Source organism: Homalodisca vitripennis, chromosome 2 (assembly GCF_021130785.1).
Source record: "Homalodisca vitripennis isolate AUS2020 chromosome 2, UT_GWSS_2.1, whole genome shotgun sequence".
Taxonomy (NCBI): Eukaryota; Metazoa; Arthropoda; class Insecta; order Hemiptera; family Cicadellidae; genus Homalodisca; species Homalodisca vitripennis.
In genome coordinates this window covers 195746396-195773979 of record NC_060208.1, presented here as the reverse complement: position 1 = coordinate 195773979, position 27584 = coordinate 195746396, and the positions used below count along the sequence as shown (strand labels likewise).

Here is a 27584-nt window from a genome sequence, read left to right as displayed (position 1 = left end):
TGTAGAAGGTACTGTACTGTACTGAATGTACGTCAATCTCAACATTGACGCCTTGGACAACACTCACCATTCCACAATTCGATTAGTCGATTTAGTTAGGTCATTTGACTTGGAGTTGCTAGTCAAAACTCCGACGAGAGTGACGGCTACAACACAATCGGCTATCGACAACATCATAACCAACCACCCAAGTGTCTCAGTGACTGTAGTTAATACAGCTATTTCAGACCACTGTGGGCAAGAAGCTGTCATTAGTGGGGTACAAATCAAAAGGGAGCCCAAAATTAAGCAAACAGTAAGAGACATAAAGCCAGAAAACGTTGCTCACCTCAACATTTCCTTTTCTAATGAAAGATGGGATTTTCTAAATTCATTTCAACCGGTAGAGCAGCAATTTAAATTGTCTAACGACAATCTAATTTTCTAGAGAAAAATTAAAATTCTCCGAAATTTATAAAAACACTTCAAGCGAAAAATTCAAAAAAATTTTCAAAAATTATAAAAAATACACAGGAAAGTGATCTAAGCCGCAAAAGCATATGATGTCAGCTCTAACAAGTCTGGACATGTCTAAGAACACACTCATTGAGTGGTTATGACGTTCAATCCCCTCTACAATCATATCAACAAGACTAACGACTGCGTCTGTAGTCGATTTGCCCTTCCTGAATCCAAATTGTTCACTTGAGAGCTGATTGCATTTGTCGAAAAACCAAAGCATTCTTATAAGAAAAAGCTTTTAAAAAATTTTGCTCAGCACTGGAAAAATTGAGACAGGCAGGTAGTTGGTGATTGAAGTTGGGTTGTCCTTTTTGAAAATTGGGACAACTAGCAATTTTCAGGAGAGAGGGGAACACTCCTGTTTGGAATGAATAGTTTACCAATCGAGTTAAATGTCTCACTAAATGCTTCCAGCATTGTTTTATGAGCTTTACATGAACTTCCCCGCATACGTGACGATCCATCGGACGATTCGAACTGTTCAACTCAAGTAGTCCAACATGTATAAGGAGCCTTATGTCATGTTGTTTCGTAGTCTATGACTATAATTTAACGAACACGTGACGAACCACAGCCTTCTATGCGTGTATTTACTTTGTAGTTGTGTTTTGTCGTGATGGAGTGATTCTATTCTTGCATTATATTAAAGGTTGACCCAAAACATTTATGAGCCAGTAATTGATAACATCAATTGTACTCGTATTCTGGGTACAACTGAGGAGGTACTGTTCTGTACTGGTGTATGTGTACTAATTCTACAGATCGCGAACCAACCACACTTCGGTAACTTCCGTAGCAGATGACTTTTTGATGCGTTCTTCATTTGTATTAGCCATCAGTGGGATATATATTGAGAGCCACTATGCTTACGCTGTGTTGGTACTTATTTGTTATCTTTGTTTATTCCGTATTGGATATATATATATATATATACTTTCCAAACATCACAGAAGGGAAAGTTATTAGGTATACACGATGATTCGTCGACACATCGAAAGACATAGGGATAAAAACTAAGGAGCTTGAAATATGATTGCAATAAATCGTCACCGAATTTCTCACATATCACTAGCGACAAAATATTAGAGCACCACAGCTTTGTGGCATTCCTTGCAAATACAGCTGGTGACAATAAACCGTGACCGTTGAACTTGGCGTAGGGGTTAAATACAGTATTACAGTTGTTTATTTGGTTTTAAAGAAGACTAGAGAATGGGAAATTTTCGATCGAGAAAAAACCGGGAATTAGAAAAGAGGTTTGAGTGGCCACCCTGTATTTTTGGAACTTTTGGAATAATTTATTTTTTTTACCTTTTTACCAAAATTTGCCGCCCCCTGAATTCTGCCATCCTGGGCCATATCCCATTTAGCCCATATGTAACAGTCTCCTGACTTGTTAAAATGTTCAAAGAACAACCGTCTATAGTCTTGTGACTAAAGACAAGTACTACCAAAAGCCTAACTTGGTGCACTATGATGTAAGCTTTGAACAGTTTCTACCAGATTTCAAGTAAAAAAATCTCAAACATCTCATTTGCTCGCCAATGGGTTGTGTGCGGGACAATGTCTCAATTGAACATTTTGTTAAAAGGCTTGTAGATTTTCAACACCGTACTGGAGCAACAATTAAGGTCGTATCTGTTGACTAAAAAGCATCTAGAGATTTAGAAATCGTTTACTATATTCTGAATTTGTAAAACAGCTAGAACTGTCAATTTAGAGAGACAATATCGGAATCTGTAAGGGTCATTGGAAAGCCAGGTTAAGGGCTCATCCACACGGGGACACCAGTGAGGGCACTGACTGACCTTTCCTCACAATCTCCATCAACACCTATGCCGAGAACATGTTCTACACTTCGAAATGGAAACTAAAATTACGGTAGCTGAAAATATGAGCTTATTTACCTTACACATTTTTTGATGAGGTTGGTGGTGGTGTGTGGTTCATGATGAAGTGAGTGCTGCTGTGAGTTACATCAACATTAGTAAAGCTAATTTATGTCTCTCTTGGTCCAACAGAGCAATTTATTTAGTGAACCGTCTCAATATACAGATATGTCAGGCTCTGTAAACCAATTGTACGATAGCTTTAATGTGATGTTTTTTTTATATTCAGGGACTAAGAAATAAGGTTTCTGTTTTGGAAAGTTTCTTGGCAAATTTAAATCTGTCAGTGGCCTGCCTAACTGAACATTAGTTGATGGGAGATGAGATCAGTTGTTTATATCCCAATGGGTTTTATTGTGCTGCTGATTTTTCTAGAGTGAACCGAATAAGAAGTGAAACCTGTATATTCATTAAAAATAAATACAAATCTAGAGACAGTGATATATCTAAACTTTGTGAAGAAATGAACTTTGAAGCAGCAGCTATAATTTTGGATGAATGTAGAACTCTTGTGGTTTCAGTTTATCAGTCCCCCAATGGTAATCAACAACAATTTTAGTTTGTGCTGAAAAACCTTTTGGCATTTATTAATAACTGGAAATTTTACAATATTATCATAGGGGGGGGGGGGATTTTAATAGTAAATTTGATATTACAAAAAATAGTGAAACATCAAAAGATTTTCTTAATATTTTAAGAGAGTATAACATTTCCCTCTGAACAAAAACTCAACTAGAGGAAACAATTTTTGGATAATGTATATATTTTTCAATCATTGTTAAAATGTTTCTTTGGTAATAACTTTCTCATTCCCCTACTCGGATCATGACGGGATATTGGTTAAAACAGTCTTAAGTACCTGTGTTGACTCAAAGAGATGTATCTTGGAGTAATAATCAAAGTAAACTGATATTGCCTAAAAAGAATTTTGAATCTCTTTCCTTATTGTTGGCTTTATACAACTGGTCATCCTTGTTAAGTGAGTGTAGCAATAAAAGTTCTGTAAGAACGCTAAGGTTTTTTATGTATTTAATAGTTTAAATCATTTCAAGGTTGTTGCTAATCTAAATAAAAAAGAGCAGGAAATAAAAACAAATACAACCAGAATGGTATATTGCTGAATTAGCCATGAAGAAAGAAAGACTGCTGTTCTTGGGTGGAGTAATTAAACATACGAGTAATAAAAATAATACAAATTAAAAAATTATGTTCATTTAAACTAAATGTGCTAAAGATTATGGTTATATCAAAAATAGTAAAAATAAATGTAAAGCTGCCTGGAATGTGATAAAACATAACACAGCAAATAACAAACAAGAGATTTGTAGTATTGAACCTGATATATTTAAAAAGAAATATTTTCTCGAATCTGTCAAAAATATAAGAAAGAAAGTTGACAATCCCAACTCAGGTTTTAATTTTCATGACTTTATGTATAAAGTATTATTAACAATACAGTTAATTTTAAATGGACCATAGCAACACCAAATTATGTTGTAAATTCTGTCAAGAGAATGAGTAATTCTGATAGACTTGATGTATACAGTACGTCCACCAATTTACTGAAAAATATTATTGTTGGTGTGGCTGAACCTTAGCAGTGTCCATAAATTATCTGCTTCAGGATTGTATTTTCCCCGAGCAACTAAAAATCTCAAAAGTATGTCCAATCTTTAAAAGTGGTCCAAAGTACAAGGTACAATCAACATGGCTGACTGGCTACAGTATTAGTATACTGACCTCCAGTGAAAGTAGTGTTATAAGTGGTAATTATCTAACAAACATTACTAAACTTGTGCACAAACCTTAACCGGAACAGCCGTAAGTGTACTCAACAATTAAACTCCACCACGAAACTTAAATTTACAACAAAAACTCAAGAAAAGTAAAAGCTGACCTACTTCACAATGGCAGCATATTAATACCTTTTTTATCATTTTTATAAAGAACTTCTCAAGAATTCACTAAGCAAAATATTAACTCAATCGAAAAAGTTCTTAGTAGTCTGAGTTGTTGATAAGAACTGACAAGTTTAATTTATAATTATTCAAATTAACCTAAATTACCAACAAGTGACGTGACAAGAATTGGCCAACTCGCATGTGCCGAGAGTCTCCAAATCATCACCACCTGTGACAGTCGCTAGTGTGTCAACTCGGACTGGGAGCAGTAACCCGCTGCTGTTGAGTCTGCAGTCATACAACTGACCTCACACACTAGTCAATAAATTGATAATAGTGCAACCGTGCACTTTACTTTTGCTGATCCACCTCACCCAACAGCTGGTGTATTGTATTACTGCAGACAAGCTAAGATTATTCTGAATAGTACATCCAACCCACTGCACCACTGACCACTGACACACACAGCTGTACTGCTAACAGTATACTTGCTTTTAGTGTACTACATATTGACATGGCTATTGGTTACCTTATATCAATGTAATACTGACATGATGGTTCACCATTGGACAAAATTCAAATTTTAAAATATAATTAATAATTTAAGTTATTGAGTCAAACAACTCATTTAAACAAAAATATCAAATCAGTCTCACATCACAAAAATTGCCTTAAAACTGGCATATACGTCACTTACATCCAAACAGATAACCAAGTTTCACATTATTGCTTGGCCGCATGTGACTAGGGCACTGACCCAGACGCCGCATCAGCATTGACTCGCAGTAATAGAACGAGCTACGGTACTGCTTATTGACACAAAACTTGGCTACAATTAAACTAAATACATTTATTCAACCTTCGTAGATAGACAATAGGAACCAGACATTCACTGAATAGATATATTTCAAATACTGGCTCAACTAAATTGAATTATATTTAAAATGCCAACAAAATATCCCTGTGGCTTATGCACAGTAGGGGTTAAGTTCTCAGGAATAAAATGCACTGGACCTTGTAATAAGTGGTGCCACGCAGGTTGCCAAAACATACCTGAGAAAACTTATGAAATTGACTGACAAAGAAATTACAGTATGGAAATGCAGTAACTGTACAAAAATAGATAAAAAATACCAAACACCACTTCCAAAGTTATTAAATAATTGTATTGCAACACTTTGATAGTAACCGAATCTGGTTCTAAAGACTCATAGAAATTGACTTTAAACTTAGATCTCGAAAGTACAAAATATAAAAGTAATACAAGCCACACTTTAGTCAATGAAGTGACTAGCAATATTAATATTTCAGACAATGGAACTTACTCTTCTTTAAAAAGATTAGTTGTAGTTGAGGAACAAAGTCCTTTGCCTCAAAAATTCTAAACTTAAAAGAAGATAACGTGGAAACATCACTCACTTTAGCTGCTGAGGTAGGAAGTGTCTTGCTAGTTGAGAACGGAAAGTTAAGAGTAGTCTGACCATGGAAAATTTATTTTTTTTCGATTTTTTTGTTAATTATTTTTCTTTGATATGACCTGAATTTAATTATATATAACACTTAGGACTGAAAAACCACCATCATGCTATAAAAAAATAAAATAAAAAGATCTGCACAGCGTTTGAGGTGAAGTTATGGAGCCAGCAGTAATTCGCGGTGCGCATACACTTCGTATAGTAATGATTTTGTTTTATTTAGTACTATGATTTAGGTTTCTACAGTTGGATAATCTGCTTGCAAAGTATAGTGTTTACTTCTGCTGCCAGCTGTCGGTTTTTCGCCGTGTTTATTATTCGATTTCCATATAATCCAGACATACAATAAAAACACATCAAATAAAGCAGGGAACAAACAAATAGACCTCAAAGAAAGTGTGTTTTTTTTACTAATCCATGAAATTTCTGCAATGAACAGAAAAGAAAATAATCAATTAAATTTGATTCAATGGAACTTAAGGTCTATCAAACAAAAATGTGCAGAACTTATTCAATATATGACAAAAAACAAGATTCATCTTGCAATCCTACAAGAAACATGGCTTACTCCACATGATACTATCAGAGATAACAATTTCAAAATATTACGACTTGATAGAGAAGATGGTTATGGAGGTGTAGCCTTCGTTATTCATAACTCTCTGACCGTCAAAATCAAATCAAATCGTTTAATTGAAGTTGACAATATACATTGCATAGCAAACGTCAATTTTCATGTATAATTTTTTTCATTCATCCCACACCAAGGGCACATTTAAACTTACAACATTCAAAAATTCACTCCCCATTCATTCCATGCCAATTACGCCCACTTTCGGCACTGGAGTCAGTTTCCTCATCGCGTGGTCTCCCAGTTGAATGCCAGAAACTCATCAACACTTTAGATTTTGTTAAGCCAGGAGACGTGTAAACAAGTTTTAAATAGTGACAACCAGTTCAAAAGAACCTGAACAAAAATGATTTTTAGGGATTATGCGTGGTTTGAATGATGTGGCTAAAACGAGGCAAACGAAGCTCTTGAAGAAATAGAAATAATTCTGAATATTTAGTATTATACAAAAATATTGTTTTTTTTTAGTTTTGCCTAAGAAAAGGGAATTAGAAGGATAGTCTTGTGTGAATACTGAAATACAAAAGACCAAAGCGCATAAAACACCTGTGTAACAGGTTTCCCAATGGTACGCTTGTAGAGGCCAGCAAACCGAAATACGATTCCATACACGTCGTAGGCAACACTTAAATGATGCAGGAAAGGAATGGCTTGTCAAAATTGTTGTGGAAGCAATGACAGGAAAAAATACGCAGTCACATCATCCACATCCTATACATGCGCAGCCTCCACCACCAGGCACCGAGTCTCCATCGGGAAACTCCAGGTCAGCGCTTCTAGGCCGAAGCCTCTAGGAGAATTTTCTGCTAAACATCTTAGTGTTTTGAATTTAAATATACAGTTGATTAAAAAGTTACATTTAAAGTTAGTTATTAAATTTATTTATAAATTGTAGTGTTTTAACACAATGAGTATTGTCTGTGTGTACAAGAAATTATTTAATTTAATGTTCCTTGTGGGTTTAGTTTAGCTTATGTTTATTGTATGAACATAGTACTTACTATAGCAGGTAGCGATTGAACTTGCAAGTATAAATTCGGACAAATTATATGCCGATCTTAAATTTGAAGTTACAGCAGTAGCTCTCCTAAATATTAAGGCAATTATCGTCATTCTTTATAGAACACCAGTTTCTGTTACAAATATATTGTTAATATTATCAGAGTCTTTCCTCAGTTTTCTCAACAAAAAGTACAATAGTTTTGAATATATAATGTTTGCAGGTTTTAATGTGAATATTAATGTAAATTCAATACAAACTGAGACCTTTTTAAATTTATTTAGATTCTTAAATACTTAATGGCTGGATGAAGAATCCACAAGTGAGGGGGGTGCATATCTAGACAATATAATAACTACTATTTCTTCTAGAGATCAAATAGAGTGTCAAATTGTTAAACCTCACTTGCCGGGCTATGCTGGAGTCTTTGCTAAGTTTGATGGATTATCTTTCTCAGATAACTGCCTAAAGTACAAAACTAGAACTATAAGAGATCTGACACCAGGAGCAATATTTAAGTTTAAAGAATATTTACGTCAATATAGCTTATCACAAGTGTATAACATACTGATGCAGTACTAGCTTTTGACAATTTTATGGTATTAATGTAAAATTCTCTCAATGAGTGCTGTAAATTAAAAGTAATTAAGATAAACCGTTGTAAATCCACTGAACCCGCTTAAAGAATTAATCAGAACTTCCGATGCTTTTGACTCAGGTAAAAGAACTACTCACGTGGCGATTGGATTTCATTAAATAAGTTTAATTTCGAATTTTTACTCACTAATACAATCGGTCATTAAATTCATGCTATAAAATAATACAAGTAATACTTTAGAAACAAACTAAATTTAGAAGATGATTTTAACCAATGCTACATTAATTACAGAGGTAGAGAGGACGCGGACCGAGATGTTAACTACATATAATTTTGAACGCGACTGCCGATCACCGGCTCAGCAGGTCAAGCCGCGGTCATCGCCTCAGCGGCCGTGGCCAATCAAAAAGGACTAGGCCTGTGTGAGAGGCTAGCTAGCCCTCTAGCCCTAGAGTCAGCAATTTGTATCAGCAGTGCACGAGGCTAGCTGCACAATTCCAGCTCCATAACTTTGTTCTATTTCTAGTGCAATAATATTCGATTCCAGTTTCTGGGCTCAAACCTTAAATTACTTAGTTGGTGACGGGTCAAATTACTATTATTATTTAGAAAATGGATTTCTTTTAAAATGGAAAAATTAGGTGACCAATAAATATATACTATATTAATTCTGAAATCATAGTTAACATATATTTTGTCTGTCGGTAACGATTTACCAACGGGGCGTTACACCGTGTTGAAACGCCAAATATTAAATGGTATACAGCAGAATTACGCCCCTGTTAATTCTGCTCTTGCAACGACCACAATCAAGAAAACTGTATTAAACTAGTTATCAATTTTAAATTAATCTTGAAGAATTCTTTGATTACTTTTTAATAAAATACTGTATAAAAAAAATGATTTCGTTTTGTAGATTTAGAGAAACCATTACAGTAACTGTAAAAGTTATCTTTGTCATAGTTGCAAAACTTTTCAAATATTTATTAATTTCGTATGAACTGACGGCTTTTATGACTCTTTTGTAAATCTTATGTTTTATTGTACATTTTAAAAATGATTGTTATATGATGCAATAAAATTTGGATGTAAAAATAAGTTGTCCCTAGAAACAAAGATGCCTTTTGTAATCCAGTTATTTTCATTAGTATTCCGTCTTTCTTTAATAATTTTTAAATAGGCAAAACGAATTGAAATGAAATTTCAAATAGTTATTTAACGCGGAAAACATTTTTAGCTGGACAGTTAAAACTATCCAACAAATTCCTGGGTTCAAATCTCTTTTACTGTTAAAGGAATGCACTTTCAGCCTGAGACTATGACTTCCTGCATATAATGATCAGACACCGCAAAATTCAATACCGAGATGTTGAGAGGTTTGTGACCATGTTATTGATGGAGGTGCTTGAGTGAGCAGTCTCTCATTAGTGAGTTTATGGATCAATTTACTTTGATGGAATTGAGAACGTTGCGTAATCGCTGAGTTTGGGGATTAGTGTTCAATAAATTAATGTTAAAGTCGCCGATGACAATGCATTTTTTGTGATTACGAAATCTAGAAGATTCAATTTTTTAAGGAGTTCATATAGTCTATCGGTGACCCGTATAAACCTATAATTGCAATCCATTGTATAATTCCTAACTTTTTTGTTTTAATTGGTTTTCATTTTAACTATAAGCCTTCAGCTTGAAAATCGAAATCTTTACTGTCAGGAATTTAGAAAAAAACAAAAAATCATTAAGGATTTTACAAATATAACAACAACTCCCAAAGTTTTCATTGATAAGATTGTTCTCAAGTAGAATTTGGAATCTGAAACGGATACATAGTATCCTCTGAGAAACGTGTTCATAGATAACGAGCATGTACAGCTACACGACAACACATATAGGGTTAACTCATCCATTCACTGTCCAACTCGTTTCGACGACAGACTGGTCTAGGTTTGCTTGCAGTAAGGAAGCAGAAATGTCCACTCAGCAATTTCCTACACACTGTCGAATCTGGTCGTCCGTAAGGTTTTTGTAAGTCTCATGACATGATATGTGCACTGATTGCGCGGCTTTTCGGCCTAGTTCTTAAACCAGAAGTTCGGCCGCTTCCATACACTATTAAACCTCAGTCCCCAGTTTAATACTCATAATGATAGTCATAATTTATTAAGGATGAAAAGGTAAACCCAGTATGATAGTCAGGGGGGAGGGTGGTAAAATTAATTTATACGCTATGACTCACAGTCATGTAAGTAATAAAAGAAGAAGTAAAAGCAGTTCCCAGGACCCAGTTCCCGCCCGCACATTAATAAAATTTGTAAGGTTGTTCAGATTGTTGTTATTTTAGGGGTTTGAAGTTAAACAGTATTTCATTGCATTAGCTATAATTTTAATGAAATATTCATTATTTTGCACAAGTAATTTTGTAAACAATAGTATTTATAATGGCAAAACAGTTAAGATTGAACTTTATGTTTACAAGTTTTGGTAAATTGTTCATTTCTGGAAAAAATGCAAGAGGAGTATTAAAAGTGTATGCATTAAATGGTGTAAAAATCAACAGTAAGTTAAGTAGTTCACACTTTATTACTTTATAGCCTATGCCTGAAAACGTGCTGAATTAGGAAAAAATATGGTTATGTTTGGGCCTAATCTATTTCTGAACATAAAAATTTTTGGCAAATAAATTGAATATATTGTATGAAGATAGTACCTAAACAATCATTGTAGGTCTAACTGTAATAAAAAGTGTCAAATTATTTACTTTAGCCACTTTACACTATTTGCCAAAATTTCAATTTAGGCCTAAATAAGAAAATAAATGTGTAGGATACTAGTACAGTAAATTAGATATAAAAGGTAGGAAAGTTTAAATAATGACAGAAATTACAACGAAAACGCCCCTAGCCATCAGTAATATTTTTGAACTTTTATGTTAGAAATTTTAGGTTATATCCCGAATGGTCCAACAATCTAGGGTATCGAGGTTTCTGGGTGGGGTGATAACAAGCTAAATTGAGCTAAGATCACTTGAGTGCCTTTTCCGCCCTTCAAAACGTTCCTTAATAATAATTCGACGCTGGAATAGTTGTCTACCCAGAGGCTAACCAGCCAACACAAGAATTAAAGTAATAACATTTCAAACATAATTAAAATAACAAATTAATGATATAATAAAGAAATGAAATTAATAGCAATATATAAAATGTATTGTGTAAAGGAGGATACTGCTCTCGGCTACAATGGCCACCACATCTATTACACAATGAAAATCCTTTCAAAACTCTTATGTCCCACAAAAAATTGACCTATTTGTGAATTTTTAATTGCATTGCTGTTGAAAAACTTAAGTGAATCCCCATTACACTTCTAGATGACGGGTTCAATTAGAAAATCACTCTAAGGTAATTCCATTGTTTTCAGCGAACCACGAAAAATAAACCACTGGTAAAGATGCTAACACAAAATGGCTAATGACGATGCGAAAACACAAAGCACATTTTTATTTTGGAATGTAGGCCTACTTAATGCAGAAAGTCTTTCCAATAACGAAATAGTTAATATTAACTAATCAATAATGAGATGTGCAACGTATGTGGGTACATTTATACATTTTATCAAGTTTGAAAATTTTTGATTACTTTTTCCAAATTTTGAATCTTCCCTAAATTATATATATATATATATATATATATATATATATATATATCCCTTGCCATTGAGGATCTTATGTAGTAGCACATCAGCAGAAAAATGGCGGTTCACAAAAGGGCAAAGCCATTTCCTTATCCAAAGTCCTTATCTTGAGACAGGTCTTCAAAGAAACTTGCTTGGATACTTTGGGATTATACCGACCACACCAGTATGAAGAACAGAAAAATATAAATTTATAGAAACAAACATGATAGAACGAAAAAAAAACAACTCTTTAATTACAAAATTACATCAATCAACAAGCATTTCCAGGTATTGTGATCAGTATTTTTGTCGCTGTTATCTTATCTTTCTCGAGAATCCCGATTACGGCAGGCCGCGCGGCATCACATGATTATTTAAGTTTTGTGCACAGTACATAATTGCCTTTCCATTACAATTCAATTTATATTTCTGATCAGCCCCTCTAGAATTTGATATTTTACTGATAGGTACTATCTCGAGAGATGTTTTTCTTTCGTTGACATCAGCGCGGGCTTCAGCAGCACCCCTGGTGCGCGCTGATGGCCGGAGGCACTTGCATTTTGGGTGGCGGAGTGTGATCAAGAATAAAAACAAGTTTTGTGTGTTTTTTTTCAATAAATAGTTTTGTTTTTTTTTTGGTAATGTTTGTTTTTGTTGAATTTTTGTGTTTGGAGAAATGTAGGAGACTGCAATCACGTTATCTACTAGACCGTTCGACTTTGACCTCTGTCTGAGGATGGGGAGGGGTTTGTGATAAGACAATTCCTGTTTTATATTGACGAAATATCGTTCTATACGCTAATCTAGTAATCACTAGAAGCAAAATTTCAAATAACGATTCATGTCTGGGTGTGGTCGGTATAATCCCAAAGTACCCTTGCTTGTAGGGAAACCCCTTCCTGACACCTACCTCACGCGGACAAATATTTGAATAGCCTCCAGTTCCTCAATAAGGAATTTCTTATGAGGATTTCACACTGGTGAGCCACATTCAAGTATTTGGCACAGTACAAAACACTTTAATGTCTCTTGAGAAGCAGAGAACGAAACTAAGCATTCTCTTTGCTCTACCGCAAATCTTTAGGGATTCAGGGCTTAATGAGGGTGTCAATATGGCGCCTAGTTCCATTAATTCCTGAACGCGAGCTATGGGTTCACTAAGTAATATATATCCAAATATTACTGGAGAGTGGCAACGGTGATAGGTTATCACTTGACACTTGTTAGTATTGAGGTTCATTCTATTGACCTGACACCAGCGATCAAGTTTATACAGATCCTCCTGAATTCATAGACAGTTGTCTTCTATAGATATGATAGAGAAAATCTTCACGTTGTCAGTGAAAAGATATGAATTCCCCTGTGCCTCTGGGAGATCATTTATTCAAAATTATTCCAAAATTCAAAATTACTAGGGCACTTACTTCCCAAAACATTTGCCACCTGAATAGATGTTTAAAAACTGAGTCTTGGACGTTTTTGAGCGGGTGTGGAAATGTCGACGACATGTATCAGTCATTTAGTGATACCTTCAGTCACTATCTGGATGTTGCATGCCCGCTCAGGAAAACAAAAAACAGTAAAAAGCTGCAAGGTTCATGGATAACTAAAGGAATTCTTGTATCTCGAGAAAGGCTCTAATTCTTCTATAAAACGGCTAGGAAAATAATTAATAACTTTTCTCGAGATGGAAGTTCCAACAAGTGTTCCAAATCTATTGCAATCCAAATTAATAATGAAATTGTTGAAGATAAATTAAAAGTGGCAAATGAGTTTAATAAATACTTTTCAACCGTTGCTTTTACAAATTTGTCATTTAAGAATCCTCAGTCTCACGGAGGAGAGACTGGGGTACCTGTTGCGCCCATGGCTTTGGCTCCTGTGTGTAAGGAGGAGGTAGCTCGTGTCATACAGAGACTAAAATCAAAAAAGACCAGTGACGCCAATGGGATGTCAGTGTGGCTACTCAAACGCTGCTTCAAGCATATTTTGAGTCCTCTAACAAAATTGATCAATTTTTCATGGAAGATTGGAAGTTTTCCATCTCTTTTAAAGACGGCCAAGATCACCCCAATTTTCAAAAAGGACGATCCTTGTCTCACAAGCAATTATCGTCCAATCCCAATTCTTCCAGTTTTCAGCTAAATTTTTGAAAAACTTTTCTACGAAAGGCTTGAAAGCTTTCTGGAAAAATTCGAAATTCTGAATGCAGAGCAATTTATATTTAGAAAAAACAGATCCACAATTGACGCTGTGAACAATCTGTTGGACAATGTTGTCGATGGTCTGGATAGGCGAGAACATGTGCTTAGCATATTTCTCGATCTGTCCAAAGCCTTTGACTCCGTGCACCACGAGACACTATTGCACCAGTTGGAGAAATGTGGCATTCGGGTTCTCTCGCATTTATTGGTCGGTTCTTACCTTAAGGATCGACATCAGTGCGTGGAGGTTTCGAACGTCATTTCAAACAAAATTAAAATAGCCCACGGTGTTTCTCAGGGTTCTATCCTCGGGCCTCTCTTGTTTTTGATTTATGTCGGCGGATTGAATTCAGTTATCCAGCATGGAAAACTGGTTCAATATGCTGATGACACGACTCTTTGTTTTAAAAGTAAATCAATACAAGAATTGGAAAGATCACCTCTTTTATGGAACTGAACACATGGATTCAGTATTTCACTGAAATGAATCTAAAAACAAATCAGTCAAAAAAAATTGTAGAATTGTAGTAAATTTCGGCCTACGTCAGCATGATCGAGTCGTGCGTCCGGCTGTATTTATGGACGACAACCTTCTCGAAGAAAATAATTCCACAAAGTTTTTGGGAATAATTCTGGACGAAGGACTGACCTGGAGCGATCATGTTACCTCAGTTATTTATGCTCTGCGCAATCTAGCAAAATTTTGTTCCTCAGGTGTTTTAAGAATGGCCTACTATGGCCTAATCCATCCTCATTTTGCGTATGGAATAAGACTTTGGGGAAGTTGTGCAAAAAACAAAATGGAGCGCATCTTTAGACTCCAGAAAAAAGCTGTCAGAATCATTGAAAATTTGAATTACAGAGAGTCGTGTAGGGAATCTTTCGGGGAGTTGAGATTGCTGACTTTGCCCTGTCTCTATATTTTTGAGGTGATCATGTACTACAGATCAAGGTGCACCTTGATTCGTGGCAGTGACGTTCATCAATATGAAACTAGAGGCAGGGACAACTTTCGAGCTCATCAACGCAGATTGACATTACCACAACATCTACCGCAAGAAGTTGGTGTCAGATTAATCAACAGGCTCCCTGAAGAAATTGAAATTTCCAATAATCAAAATCAATTTAAAACGCGTCTCAAACTCCTATTGGTATCCAAGGCTTTCTACTCTGTTGATGAATTCATGATAAGCCGCTGGGATATTTGAGAGTGCTGGATCTGAGGTTAATGCGATTGTGTCTTGAATGATCGTATGAATTGTGAGTATGAGGTTGCGTGAATGTGTAGATAATATTGTGTAAATTGACAAACTATTGACGATTGCGATACGATGTAAAAATTGTTAAAAGAATGCAATAAAGAGATTATTATTATTTATGAAAAGTGAGACAAGATATGATCCAAGCAACAGTCTCTGAGGAACTTCCGAGCAAGAAACAAATTCAGAGGAAATAGCTGACACAGATTAGACATATAGTCGCTGGTCTGAGAGGTAACTCGTCAACCACTTAAATTCGATGTTTCCAAAACCTTGGACAAGCATTTTTTTTTTTAAGAAGAGTGTGATCCACTGTGTTAAATGCCTTAGAGAAATCTAGATAAATTGTATCCAACTGACGATCAAAGACAAAATCTTCTTGAATCTGATTGAAAAAGTGCTAAGTTTTATATGGTAGACATTCTGCCAGTGAAACCATGCTGCTGAGAGCAGATTATGCTTGGTTGAGCTTGATGCAGCCAAAGAAGAGGTCTTTGACAACTTTGGACATAACTGACAAAATGATATGTCTTTAATTAACAATTAATAGGTCCTGTTTTATGAACGGGAACAATGTATGCCGACTTGAAACAATGACCAGTGATGTATTAAACAGATCACAAATTGGTCCAGCTAATAAACTTGCACAATAGCCTAATGTTTAGCTGTAGTTGTAACACTAGTAGCTCAGTAAATCCATCTTTGTTTCTAAATATTCAAGTAAATTGTTGAAGAGCTTTATATTAAGTAATAGCATTTCTGCCATAGGCCTAACAATGCACTGGCTCAAAAATGATGGAACAAATCGAGCCTCTCCGGATGGTTACTTGTAGCAGTGTTTTCAGCAGAACTGACCATATTAGGGAGGTTCCCTGATCCTCACTCAAAATAACATGCAAGTTAGAATTTGCTACTTGAGTAATTTTTGTTCCGAAATTGATATGGAAACTGCAGTAGTCTTTATAGAGACAACCTGAGCGTAATTTTGTTTCAGTGTATCATTCACCTTCTGAGAACCCAATTATGTTTCTTGAAAATTTTGATAGATGTTAACTTTTCTTTCTTGTTGGTCTAATTATATTTCTATTATTGGAGGAGATTTCAATAAAAATTTTGACCTCACCCTGAACAACAACCTTTCAAAACAATTTCAAAATATTCTGCGTCTAACACAATTTTCACTTTCTTAATTGCCTTCCCACCCGTGGCAACAATTGTTTGGATAATGTTATGATGCCCCAAAAATACAGAGGTAAGTTGTAAAATTTTAAATTTTCTCTATTCTGATCATAACGGTTTGCTGATAAACTTACTTTTTAAATTTTGAAAGAGGCAATACTGAAGACCTATCTACTATGTACTATTTCAAAATTAATTGGTACTAACTAATATTTCTGAAATCAGCATAATATATGGAACAATATGTATATTTAAGATTGGTTGCTGTGTACACTTAAAATTATTTATTATAAGATTGAATTTAGAAGTTCTTTTTCCTACTTACAAAAGTTAATGATACAAAATTGTAAATAAAACCTTATGACATTTTGATGTTCACATTTTTTGACAACTTGTGAAGAAAATGATGTATAACGTGTTATATTTTGAGAATTAGTTCCGATTCAAATAGTTACTACAAAACTACAGTCACAGTATACCTAACATTATGCACTACTATAGGCAATTACTTATACCAATTCTAGGGTTATAATTTCTCAAATATTTTAAACCTCCCTGTGTTTTAAAATGACTAATATTATAATGTTTGTTCCCTACAATGAAACATCTCAGCACAGTCATCTGTTAAACATAGACTTTAAAACCTACCATGTATTGTGTTTTGCAGGGATTAAAATCGGAATTGTTGGAAAAATTAACATTGAAGCTGATGAGAATGGAAACCCTACTACGTTTGAGCATCCATTTTACTCAAGTGAAGAACAAATTTTTAATTCTTCAGGTAAGCTATTGAAGTAAAAATGATATAGTTTGTCTTAATGTATCAGTCATTGGCCGTTATACACAAAATTGATGGTTACTTTGGTATTATCTGGAGCCACTATTTTGTAATAGCATTGCTTACTGGGAACCTAAAAAAAAACAAAATTTTAGAACATTATTCATTTGACTTACTGTGAAAATTACATGTCATCCTGACTATCAGTTCTTGTTTTGTGCCTCCTAAAAGGAAGCAATATCAGCGAGGAGGCCACTCTGTTCATATGTACTTTTTGATATTAAGCTATGTAAGTGGGTAAAAAAATTGTATGTATTATAAGTATACGTATGGAAAAAGTACCAATTGGAAATGCTCCCTGGCCATCAGTGCGGGTATCGGTGGTGCCTGCATGTCTTGCGGAAAAAGAGAAACATCCTTCTAGATAAGATAGTACCCAATTTCAAGTTCAGATCACTTAAGCGCTCGTAAAAGTTATATTTAACGTTTGTACTACTACAGTGGAACCTGGCTAATTCGAACTTCTATAATTCGAAATCTTCTTTAATTCGAATATTTATATTGGTCCCTAGCATTTTCTATATAAGTAATGCAAAAATATCGTGGTTAATTCGAAGTTTATTTTGGATAATTCGAACTTTTTATTCGAACCCACAAAAAGACGCTGCACTCTTTCTAATCGCAAGGCCATTGGACACAGATCTAGCCACCCTCCCGCCCGGCCGGCCGGCTCGGCCCTATCCTTCCGCGCCTATTGTTTTGTAGATGTGACTTCGGTTGTCCAGCCTATGGACCAGGGGATCATAACAAATCTAAAACAGTTTTTACAGACGTTTATTGGTTGAGTACATACTGAACTAAAGATAGCAACGCCCTAAAAATCAAGTTAGACATTCTTCAAGCCTCTCGCATGTGCAAGAAAGCTTGGGACAAAGTAACGCCCGAAACGATCAAACATTGCTTTAAAAAAGCTGGTTTTGTGTAAAAAAGGAGGACGGCGGCGAAAGAGCCAACGACATTATAGCGGAAGCGGTACCTTCAGTTGACGGCTGGGAGGACGTCATTACTGACCCTGCCATCTCGTTTGAAGATTTTGTCAACGTGGATGAAGATGTTGCAGTATGTGGTGAGATAACAGACGCGGAGATCATCGCTTAAGTGCTCAACAATAAACAAGATGGCGACATGGCATCGGGTGACGAAGACGGCAAGTCATCAGTTGGGGCGGAATAAGTTCCGAGTGCGGCCGAAGCAGCACATCACATCATGGAACTTAGACGTATTTTTGAAAGTAAAAATGACGTAAGTGAGTCTATTTTCAATTCATTGAATATGGCAGAATCTTTTGTCACTTCCGAATGACAACTTTAGAAAACAAGTGAAGATTTCCCGACTTATTTCGAAAGAATTAAATAATATTGTACTGTATAATGTTCCTTATCACCATTCAACTTATTTTCTTTTATCAAAAACAAATAATGCAATTTTGTATTTTTTAGATAATTCATGATTCAATTTTGCATTGTTTTACCATACTTTGCTTTGGTAGGAATGCACAGGAAAACATACATTTACAACTATTCATGTTATTTTCAATAAAGGTTTTCATCAAAGATGTGAAGTGCCATTATTTAATTCTTAACTTTTTTAATTCGAATTTTTGGATAATTCGAATTTTTTTATTGGTCCCTTGAGATTCGAATTATCCAAGTTCCACTGTAGTAACAAATTTTTGATAACCTAAACTTTTACCTACTTATGTAACAAGAATTAGATATGGACAGAGTGGCCTACTTCTCACCGGCATCTCTTCCTTTTAGGAGGCACAGAACAAGAACCGATTGTCATAATGATATATAAGTAAAATAAAGTCTGTTATTTCTAATAATATAGTTTTTTGGCCCCGGTGAGAAAAACTGTTCCAAAAATAGTGGCCTCTGAATAATATTAAAGTAGCAATAGGTGTACTATGTTACCGATTAAAAAAAATGTAATGTAAAATAAGTTAATCTAATATGAAATTGACATTATATCAGTCCAGCTGTATTTTATATTCATTTTGCTAGTCTTAACTTGCCTTTTGACACAGATTTAGCAAAATACAGAACCTCTAAAGAAAGGTTTAATAAGTTATATACAGTACGTAGAACGCTATTAGGTAGTTTATTTTATATTGGGAAATATTTCGATCTGGAAAATCAGCAGATGAATAAGATTGGATATTTTACGAGTAATAAGGAATACAAGATTAATTTTTATTTGAACTTATCTTTTCTTTTTGAGACCGCTGGGTCGCTTGACGTAAGCTGATTCCAGCGTTCCTTAGTTTCGAGCTTGAGTCAAACTAGCAGCATTTTAAGTTTGGGGACAGTCATCCTAAACCAAGTGCTCATTTGTTTGCGTTTAGTTTTTATTTAATTTATCGTTCTTTTTGAGGTTGCTGGGTCAACATGACGTATGTTGGCTCCAGCGTTCCTTAGTTTCGAGCTTGAGTCAAACTAGCAGCATTTTAAGTTTGGGGACAGTCATCCTAAACCAAATGCTGATGCTTTCCCTGTATGTCCTTTTGTTTCCGAGTTGGCAATGATGAATGCCTGTTGATCCCTTATTTGCTTCAGCATTTGTTTCTTACATTAACTCGGGTCTGAGCTGAACTTGATAACCACCTCTCCCCTCTGAACCTTGTATTTAACCCCATTCGACTGTTCTATCCAGTGTCTTAGGTTTATATAGTATTATAAAACTATCCCTACCCAAATAAACTATTATAGCATAAACCAGTAAACTTGACTGTATACAATAGTTTCAAAGCAAGAGCCATTTTGGTTTTTTTAAATGGTTTTTATTATTTTCAGTGAAAAAATTTTTAATCAATTATTTGTGTTAAAAAATATACTGAACAGTAAAACATTAATTGGCCTAAATATTGTGATTTAAACTACAAATGCAATAGTATTAAGCCTATTTGCTGTAAGTACTAAACTTTTGAGTTTTATTATTATAGTTAAAATAGACAACTTTAATCATAAAATGTAATAGTTCTAATAATTATGTATCAATAATACTTTGTATAAGTATAATAATTGTTACAAATTTAAATTACTATCAACACTTAAAAAACACATTAAAATGGAGCAGTTTAAGTTTCATCCATCAGTACCATATACTTCTATAAAGTCAAGTGATAAACCCGCTGTTTCAACACCAAGGACTACTATCAGGTCACTCAGCAATATTAGTGTGAATATTACCTAACCTACATAAAATTGGTGTGTGTAATTCACCTAGATAAAATATGAGAAATTTTGTGTTTGTATCATGAAGGAGGATGTGAGTATAGCAGCTGCCTACATGTAGGAGGTTTTAGACACTTGCTGATGCTCTGGCATAAAAACGTAATGATAAACGAGTTTTTATTTGTAGGGGAAGTAAGAAAATGAGGGTTAACCATGAAATCCACTTGAACATTTATATAAGATGTTAGTGTAATGATGGATTCGTGCGATGTACTGGACCTCAAACCCTACTTAAAAAGTTACATGTACATACATACACTGTGTGTGTAATAACTCTAGCACTTCAAGTGAGATACTTTCTTTTACTGTTTTCCAACTAGATTTTAGGGTCTAGTTCAAAACCTAAAAGTTATTTTGATCTAATAGCTTCAAATAATTGGAAAATGAATATATGGTTTAAACCAATATATGGATTTTGAGGTACTGCTTCAGTTCCTTGAAATCTGAAGGACCACAATCCAAGAGCCATGAAGAAGACCCTTCAGAGTTGGCTACAAGACAAGGCTTTCTACACGCTGGACGAGTTCTTCTCATGGAATGATGAACCTGACTGACTAAAGAATTTTGTTAACGACACTGTAACATATCTTAATGATATTTTTAATAAAGAATATTGTTTATTGTCTTGTCTAAATCAAACATGATTTTGGATATATACTTTAAAATTGTACGAATCACCTCAGATATGCACACACACACACATACACATTTTGTTTTTAATAAATACAGAACAGTGGAGGCAGATTAAGTAGAATATAAGTAAATAAAAGAAAAGCAAAACAAATTTATTATTTTTCTTACATTTTGATTACATGAAAAATTCTTAACATGGTAAGACATTTAAATGGTATGCATAAGGTTTTTACATAATGATTCAGTTTGGAACTGACAGAAAATGTCCTTTTTCAGATCTTTTGGCAAGTGAATCTGACGATGAACAAATAATTGAATTTGCGGTTCCTCTTGCTTCGAATCTGCCAACATCTGTTTCTCTCAAAGAAGGCAGCATCACTTACTACCTATATGCAACCATGGAAGAGCAGTTTCAAGATGGTGTTGTTCAAAATGTAAACATTGAATCAAATATTTCTGTTGTTAGCCTGGTGGACTGCAATACAATTCCCAAGGCTGGGGTAGGTACAGGTTGAAGTAATGTTATAAATTTAAAAGTTTGTGAAAATGTTTGTATGTTTCATACTTAATCACACACAACCTTGTTGACAAATTTAGACATAATTTTGGCATGTTCATTACTAATATATAAGAACATTCTTTAGACAATAAATTTTAGGTAGTGCAATTTAGGTGAAGAGGTATTCTCATTGTTTCATCAGATGCATAATTGAACGCAGTTAGATGTGTTAGACACAATATCTAAGCATGGTTGGGCAACCGACAGGGTGGCCATCCGACTGGGAATTTAACGCACCGGGAAAAAAATTGTTCCATCTCCAAGAACTTATAGAATCCAGAAATAATTTGAATGCTCCTTGAATCAGTACCTGATTAATCTTTCAACATAGTATTTTATGCGTCGAGGTCTTTGAAACTGTGACTGAAGATTGATATATGTTCGTGAGATTTTTTTGGCGACGGTTGATCCAATGTTGTCCCCATTAGAGTAGTGGAGTTCATCCTAGTTAGTTCTACCCCTGTGTTGCGGAAAGTTCCCCTCCTCCCCCAACACGTAACAATGCATTAGACAATTGCAGTTGGCCGACCTATTGTCTCGGGCCTCGGCCATTATACCAGCGGTAAAGCGGCACATCGGTTGTGCCCATGATATAAGCAATGTTTTTGTGTTTAATTTTATACACTCTTGGTCTCCGAACAAAGTTGTTCGACTCGTATTTGTAAATTTAAAAAACCATTATACCATATTCTTATACCATTAAAAAAAGCATGTGTCAGATAGATTGTCTAAGCCTATAAAATGTACAGTGTTCGCCCTATAAACAGAAAAAGAGTTCTGTTTGGATAATATTATCATCTGTTTGACGGTTTGATAAGAGACGCAAACCGGTTTTCTTAGTACACCAGAATGTCAGTTGGATTTATATCAGACCTGATGACACCATTTTGAAAAGAAAATAGTGGGCTTGCTGCAAGTAAAGACGAGAAGGGAGCATTTGGGTCCAATATGATGCATAACAATGACAAAATGAGCTAAGGGCTAAGCAGCAGTGGAAAAATTTAATATCAGGAAATGGCAGCGGATCTGCGGTAATGTGTTGTACCACCCTACCCATGTCTTTTCGTGGCTGTGTCAAGCATTCTTTATATGTTTGATACAAACATTAAAGTTTAAGTCAATGCTTACTGCCCTTCGCTTACCGCTCGTACCATTGCTGAGGCATCGGTTTATTCTATGAATAGTTGTACATTCGATCTCGCATTATAATCAATTGGGAAATCAGAATGGAAGTTTGCTCTTTATGTGATGGGTCCGTTTGCAGAACTCTAAAAAAGTATTGTGTCATGGCCCTTGCTTTACGTGATACCATAAAAATGCTTAGGAATTTTAGATATTCATTAAGATGAATTAACCACCTAGGAAGAAGTAATTTCCTCTTGGGAAAGGCCACCATGTCAAAAGGCGTCAGAGAGTACCTCAATATATAATTATACGAATTTTACTCCAAAAGCTGCAAATTGGCCTGATACTGATATAAAACTCTCACAGATAATAGATACACCTCAGAATCAGGAAGTTAGCCCTAACAATGATAATGAAGATTTAGAAAAAAGCCATACAATGGCACCTGAAAAAGGTTCTTCACTTTTAGGGAAGGTGTTACAACTCCAAAAGGATAATGCAATCCTTCAGCAACATTTAACTAGCTTAACAGCAGTCAATAAAGAGCTTTTTTTGTTCTCTTAGGATAAGAAGCTTATAAATTGCACTTAGTCCTGTAAAAACCTTTGCACTGCTTCCGGAGTGACAGGATATTCAGGCTGGGTAAGGTTAGGGAGTAGGGGGCGCATCCTATCGAGATACATGAGGAAGAATTAGGGCACTACATCTCAAATTCATGTCTCCCCGGAAGAAGGGGAGGCCAGCTCTGAACTAGCCTCTCCAATCAAAGTAGGCAGGGGGTGGAATATCCTTGTGTAGGCTAGCAAGAACCTCTGATACTTAGGGAACTAACCCCACAAACTCCAAAATTATCTCCTGCTGTAGACTAGACCTACTGAATTGCCCATGAATCTCTCTACATTTGGGGTTAGTGATGTGCCGCTCTTGCACATCCATAAGGTTGCCCAGATATAAGTGGCACATCGGTTTTTACTGTGCCCAGTGGTGGGTTGAACTGGACAATGAAGAGCATAGAAATGAAGTAATTTCATTAAAAGAGAGAGATGTACAACTAGTAGAGAAAATTAATTAGTCAAATCATAAGCTAAACATAGAGGTAGCTTTATGAACAAATTTCAAATTTACAAAAACCCTTCGAAGAACATGATGAAAAACAAGAACAGACTCTTACTGAAAAACAAGAAGGAATTCACCAACTTAAGTGTACAATTAATAAGTTAAATGACAAAATAAAATACCGGCTTACAAACAATTACACCAGATGACCAAATCTGTTGGCGTCTTACAACTGCCTGCAGGAAAGAATGCTTTCTGTCAAAACACAGATAACAGCAATTCTTCTCCAACCTCACGAAAATCTCGAGGATTTCTTTAACAACCACATATATTTGAACACTGTAGGGAATTATGGAACAAGAGTAAAAATTACAAGTAAGGAAATCTACACTCTCAGTGGAAATGGAAATACTGGACCTCATTAAGCCGGCAGTCTTACACTATGCAACCAGGAACTCTTTTTTGGAAATGGATCAGAGGAACAAGGTCAAAAAGAAAGTACAAGGAAGCGGAATCTTCATAAACTCATCTTTTAAAGAATACAAATTTTCCACCAGAATGTCGACTGTCTTGCAAATAAGATTGATCGACTTAATCACCATCTGATCCAGTCATATCTTGACATAGTAGTCATAACTGAGCATGATCTTAACCCTTTGATAATACAAAACAGAACTTCAAAATCTCTCTCCCCCCCCCAAAGTTGGTGCGTTTACATTGGCAAGAAGTTGCGCAGGTTTTGTGTCGACCTTAACCCTTTGAAAAACAGAACTTCAAAATCTCTCTCCCCCTCCCCCCCCCAAAGTTGGTGCGTTTACATTGGCAAGAAGTTGCGCAGGTTTTGTGTCTGACAGTAAAGATCTCTAATCTAAATGGGCGCAAGTTCTAGATAGGAGTTGTTCCTCAGATTATTTATTTTAGGCTCAGTTTGTAGTAAATTACTATGTTCAAGGTTTACAAATAAGTACAATTTTGTTTACAATTGAGTTTGAGTGCTTCGTTTAGAGCTTTTTTTTAAAGCTGGTATGATTTTACTTGTGTTCAAATTGTAATTCTTAAAATTAATATACTTACTTTACAGTATCCAATTTGGTTTGTGCCATAAAACATTCATGAAATGTATTTTTGACCATTTATCTACTTAAGTAATGTAAGCTGACTAGTACAATATCATTTTATTTTTTTACTATTTTAAACATAAATTAATAAAACATCATGAATTTATAACTTATAAAACAATGAAGGAAACTGACAAATATTATAAGAAAGAAAAAACAGAGTGGCCACCTGACCGAGAATAAGCCGGGAATTTAACGGACCGGGGGAAAAACCGGGAATAAGCCGAGAATTTTTCTGAGAACTGGGAAAATTACAAAATCAATTATTCCGTCTCCAAGAACATAAAATAGACATAATTTGACATCTCCTTGAATCAAGAATTTTTATTAATCTCGAAACATCGGATTATACGCGACATGGATCGTGAAATTATGAATGAAGATCAACATACAGGTAGGTTCCCGAGCATCATCTGATGGTTGCCTACACAAGTGTAGTGGAGTTTTTCTTGATTAGTCCTACTCCTATGCCAATTTTCAAGAAGGACGACCGACTTCAATCACTAACTACCGGCCTGTCTCAATTTTGCCAGTGGTGAGCAAAATTTTTGAAAAGCTCTTTCTTATAAGAATGCTCAGGTTTTTCGACAAATGCAATCAGCTCTCAAGTGAACAATTTGGATTCAGGAAGGGCAAATCGACAACAGATGCAGTTGTAAGTCTTGTCGATATGATTGTAGAGGGAATTGAATGTCGTAACCACTCAGTGAGTGTGTTCTTAGACCTGACCAAAGCATTCGACTGCGTTGACCACTGTATACTGCTATACAAACTTGAGTATCACGGTATTCGAGGCGTGCCTCCTAATTGGCTTAGCTCGTTTATAACTCACAGATCCCAAGTTGTCCAGATATCCAGTAAGTCGTCCAAACAAATAGAAATAATTTACGGAGTCCCTCAGGGATCCATCCTCAGTCCTGTGCTTTTCCTGCTTTACGTCAACGATCTAAAATCATCGCTTCTGCATGGAAAATTAGTGCAGTTTGCCGAAGATACGACTCTCTTTTTCAATGTAATATCAAGTGAAATTTTGGAACAACAGGCTTTTTTTGATATAAAAAACTGTGTCCAATACTTTTACAGCCTTAATCTTACAACAAACTCTTCAAAAACCAATGTTTTTTATTTTGCCTTGCGCACTACAGGCAATTAGTGTGGGCCTGCTATTTTGTTAGATGACGTCACACTGGAAGAAGTCAGCTCTTCAAAATTCCTAGGAATGCACCTTGATTGAGGGCTGACTTGGAATGAGCATATTGACTATGTTTGCCCCAAAGTCTGCTCTGGAATTTTTGTCCTGAGATCTTTAGTCAAATACTGCTTGAGTCAGATACTGATTACGGCGTATTATGAACTGATTTACCCCCATCTGGCTTACGGTGTGGCCCTTTGGGGAGCTTGCGCAAACACAGAGTTCCAAAGAGTATTCAGACTTCAAAAAAAACAATTTGAATAATCGCCAAAATCAAATTTAGAGATTCGTGCAGGGAAGCTTTCAGGAAATTGCAGCTGTTGACTCTGCCGTGCCTCTACATTTTGGAAACAACCTTGTTTTGTATGAGTAAATGTGCCTTAACTAGAGGCCAAGACACACATGTATGAGACACGTGGGAGAGCTAACTACCGAACTGGGAGACACAGAATGGTGGTTTATGAACGCCTGCCCTCGCAGTCGGGTGTTCATTTCCTCAACAGACTGCCCAATTCAATTAAAGATGCTGCAACGCCTAAGGCGTTAAAGACTCGCCTTAAACACCTCTTGGTGTTACAAGCACTCTATAATGCAGGTGAGTTTTTGGCATTCGACTGGGAGACCGCCCAATTAGAAGATTGACTCCGCTATACTAAGTGGGTAGCATTGGCGATGGCTGAAAGAGGCGTAACTGTAAAAATGTATGTGTGAGTGTGTATTGTTGTATGAATGTTAGAAATTAAAAAAAACCATGATGTTTGCCATACAATGTAAATATTTGTCGTCGCAATAAAAAAAATTTGATTTGATTTACTGGCGTCTATGTACTTATTCTACAGATCGCGAACTACTAACCGCACTTCGATAACTTCCGTAGCAGATAACTTTCTGATGCATTCTTCATGTATTAGCCGTCAGTGGGATATATATTGAGAGCCACGATACTTTCGCAGAACTCTAACCAGGGCTACCGCCAACGATGAGAATCTGGAAAAGCGTGCATGGATATGCGTAAGTTTTTATAGTGTCCCTGGTAGTAGGGATGGATCGTTTCCGATATTGATTTCGGGGATCTTTTCACTCGATTCCGATACCAACAGAAGTGCTTAAATATGCTTGTAAAACTACAATTCACATATATACTGCTCATATGGGGAAGCTGAATCTCGAATCCAAAAAATTCTATTCCCGGATGACTTGTAATCGTCAGTACGCAAATTACTGATTTCTAAAACATTTTTGTACTTTTTGTGTGAAAAAATATAAATAGATAACCCAAGTAACAAACTACTATAGTTTAACAAATAATATTTGAGCCATAATTAGTATTTATTACATTTATTTTGGCGCATCGTTGAGAGTGTACTCAGTCTATTCGTGGACAAAAACGATCGGCAGTAATCAAATTACCAATTGGTGAAACGTGTTTTTTTTAGTTCTCTAAGCATAAAAACTATTGAGAAATATAAATAGTAATAAAAGTACCGTGATTTATTCATAATATTTAAATTGATGTTC

At 35.4% G+C, this 27584-nt stretch overlaps 1 protein-coding gene across 1 annotated transcript in view; it reads left to right on the top strand.

Moving 5' to 3' along the window:
- The first annotated feature begins 10281 nt into the window (after positions 1-10281).
- Positions 10282-27584, top strand: part of LOC124355233 (arrestin domain-containing protein 2-like) — a 41549-nt gene continuing 24246 nt past the window's right edge. Inside the window, exons 1-3 of the mRNA XM_046806272.1 lie at positions 10282-10551; positions 16977-17090; positions 21293-21516. Coding sequence (XP_046662228.1) covers positions 10434-10551; positions 16977-17090; positions 21293-21516 — 456 coding nt within the window. The 5' untranslated portion in view covers positions 10282-10433. The remainder of the gene's footprint in view (positions 10552-16976; positions 17091-21292; positions 21517-27584) is intronic.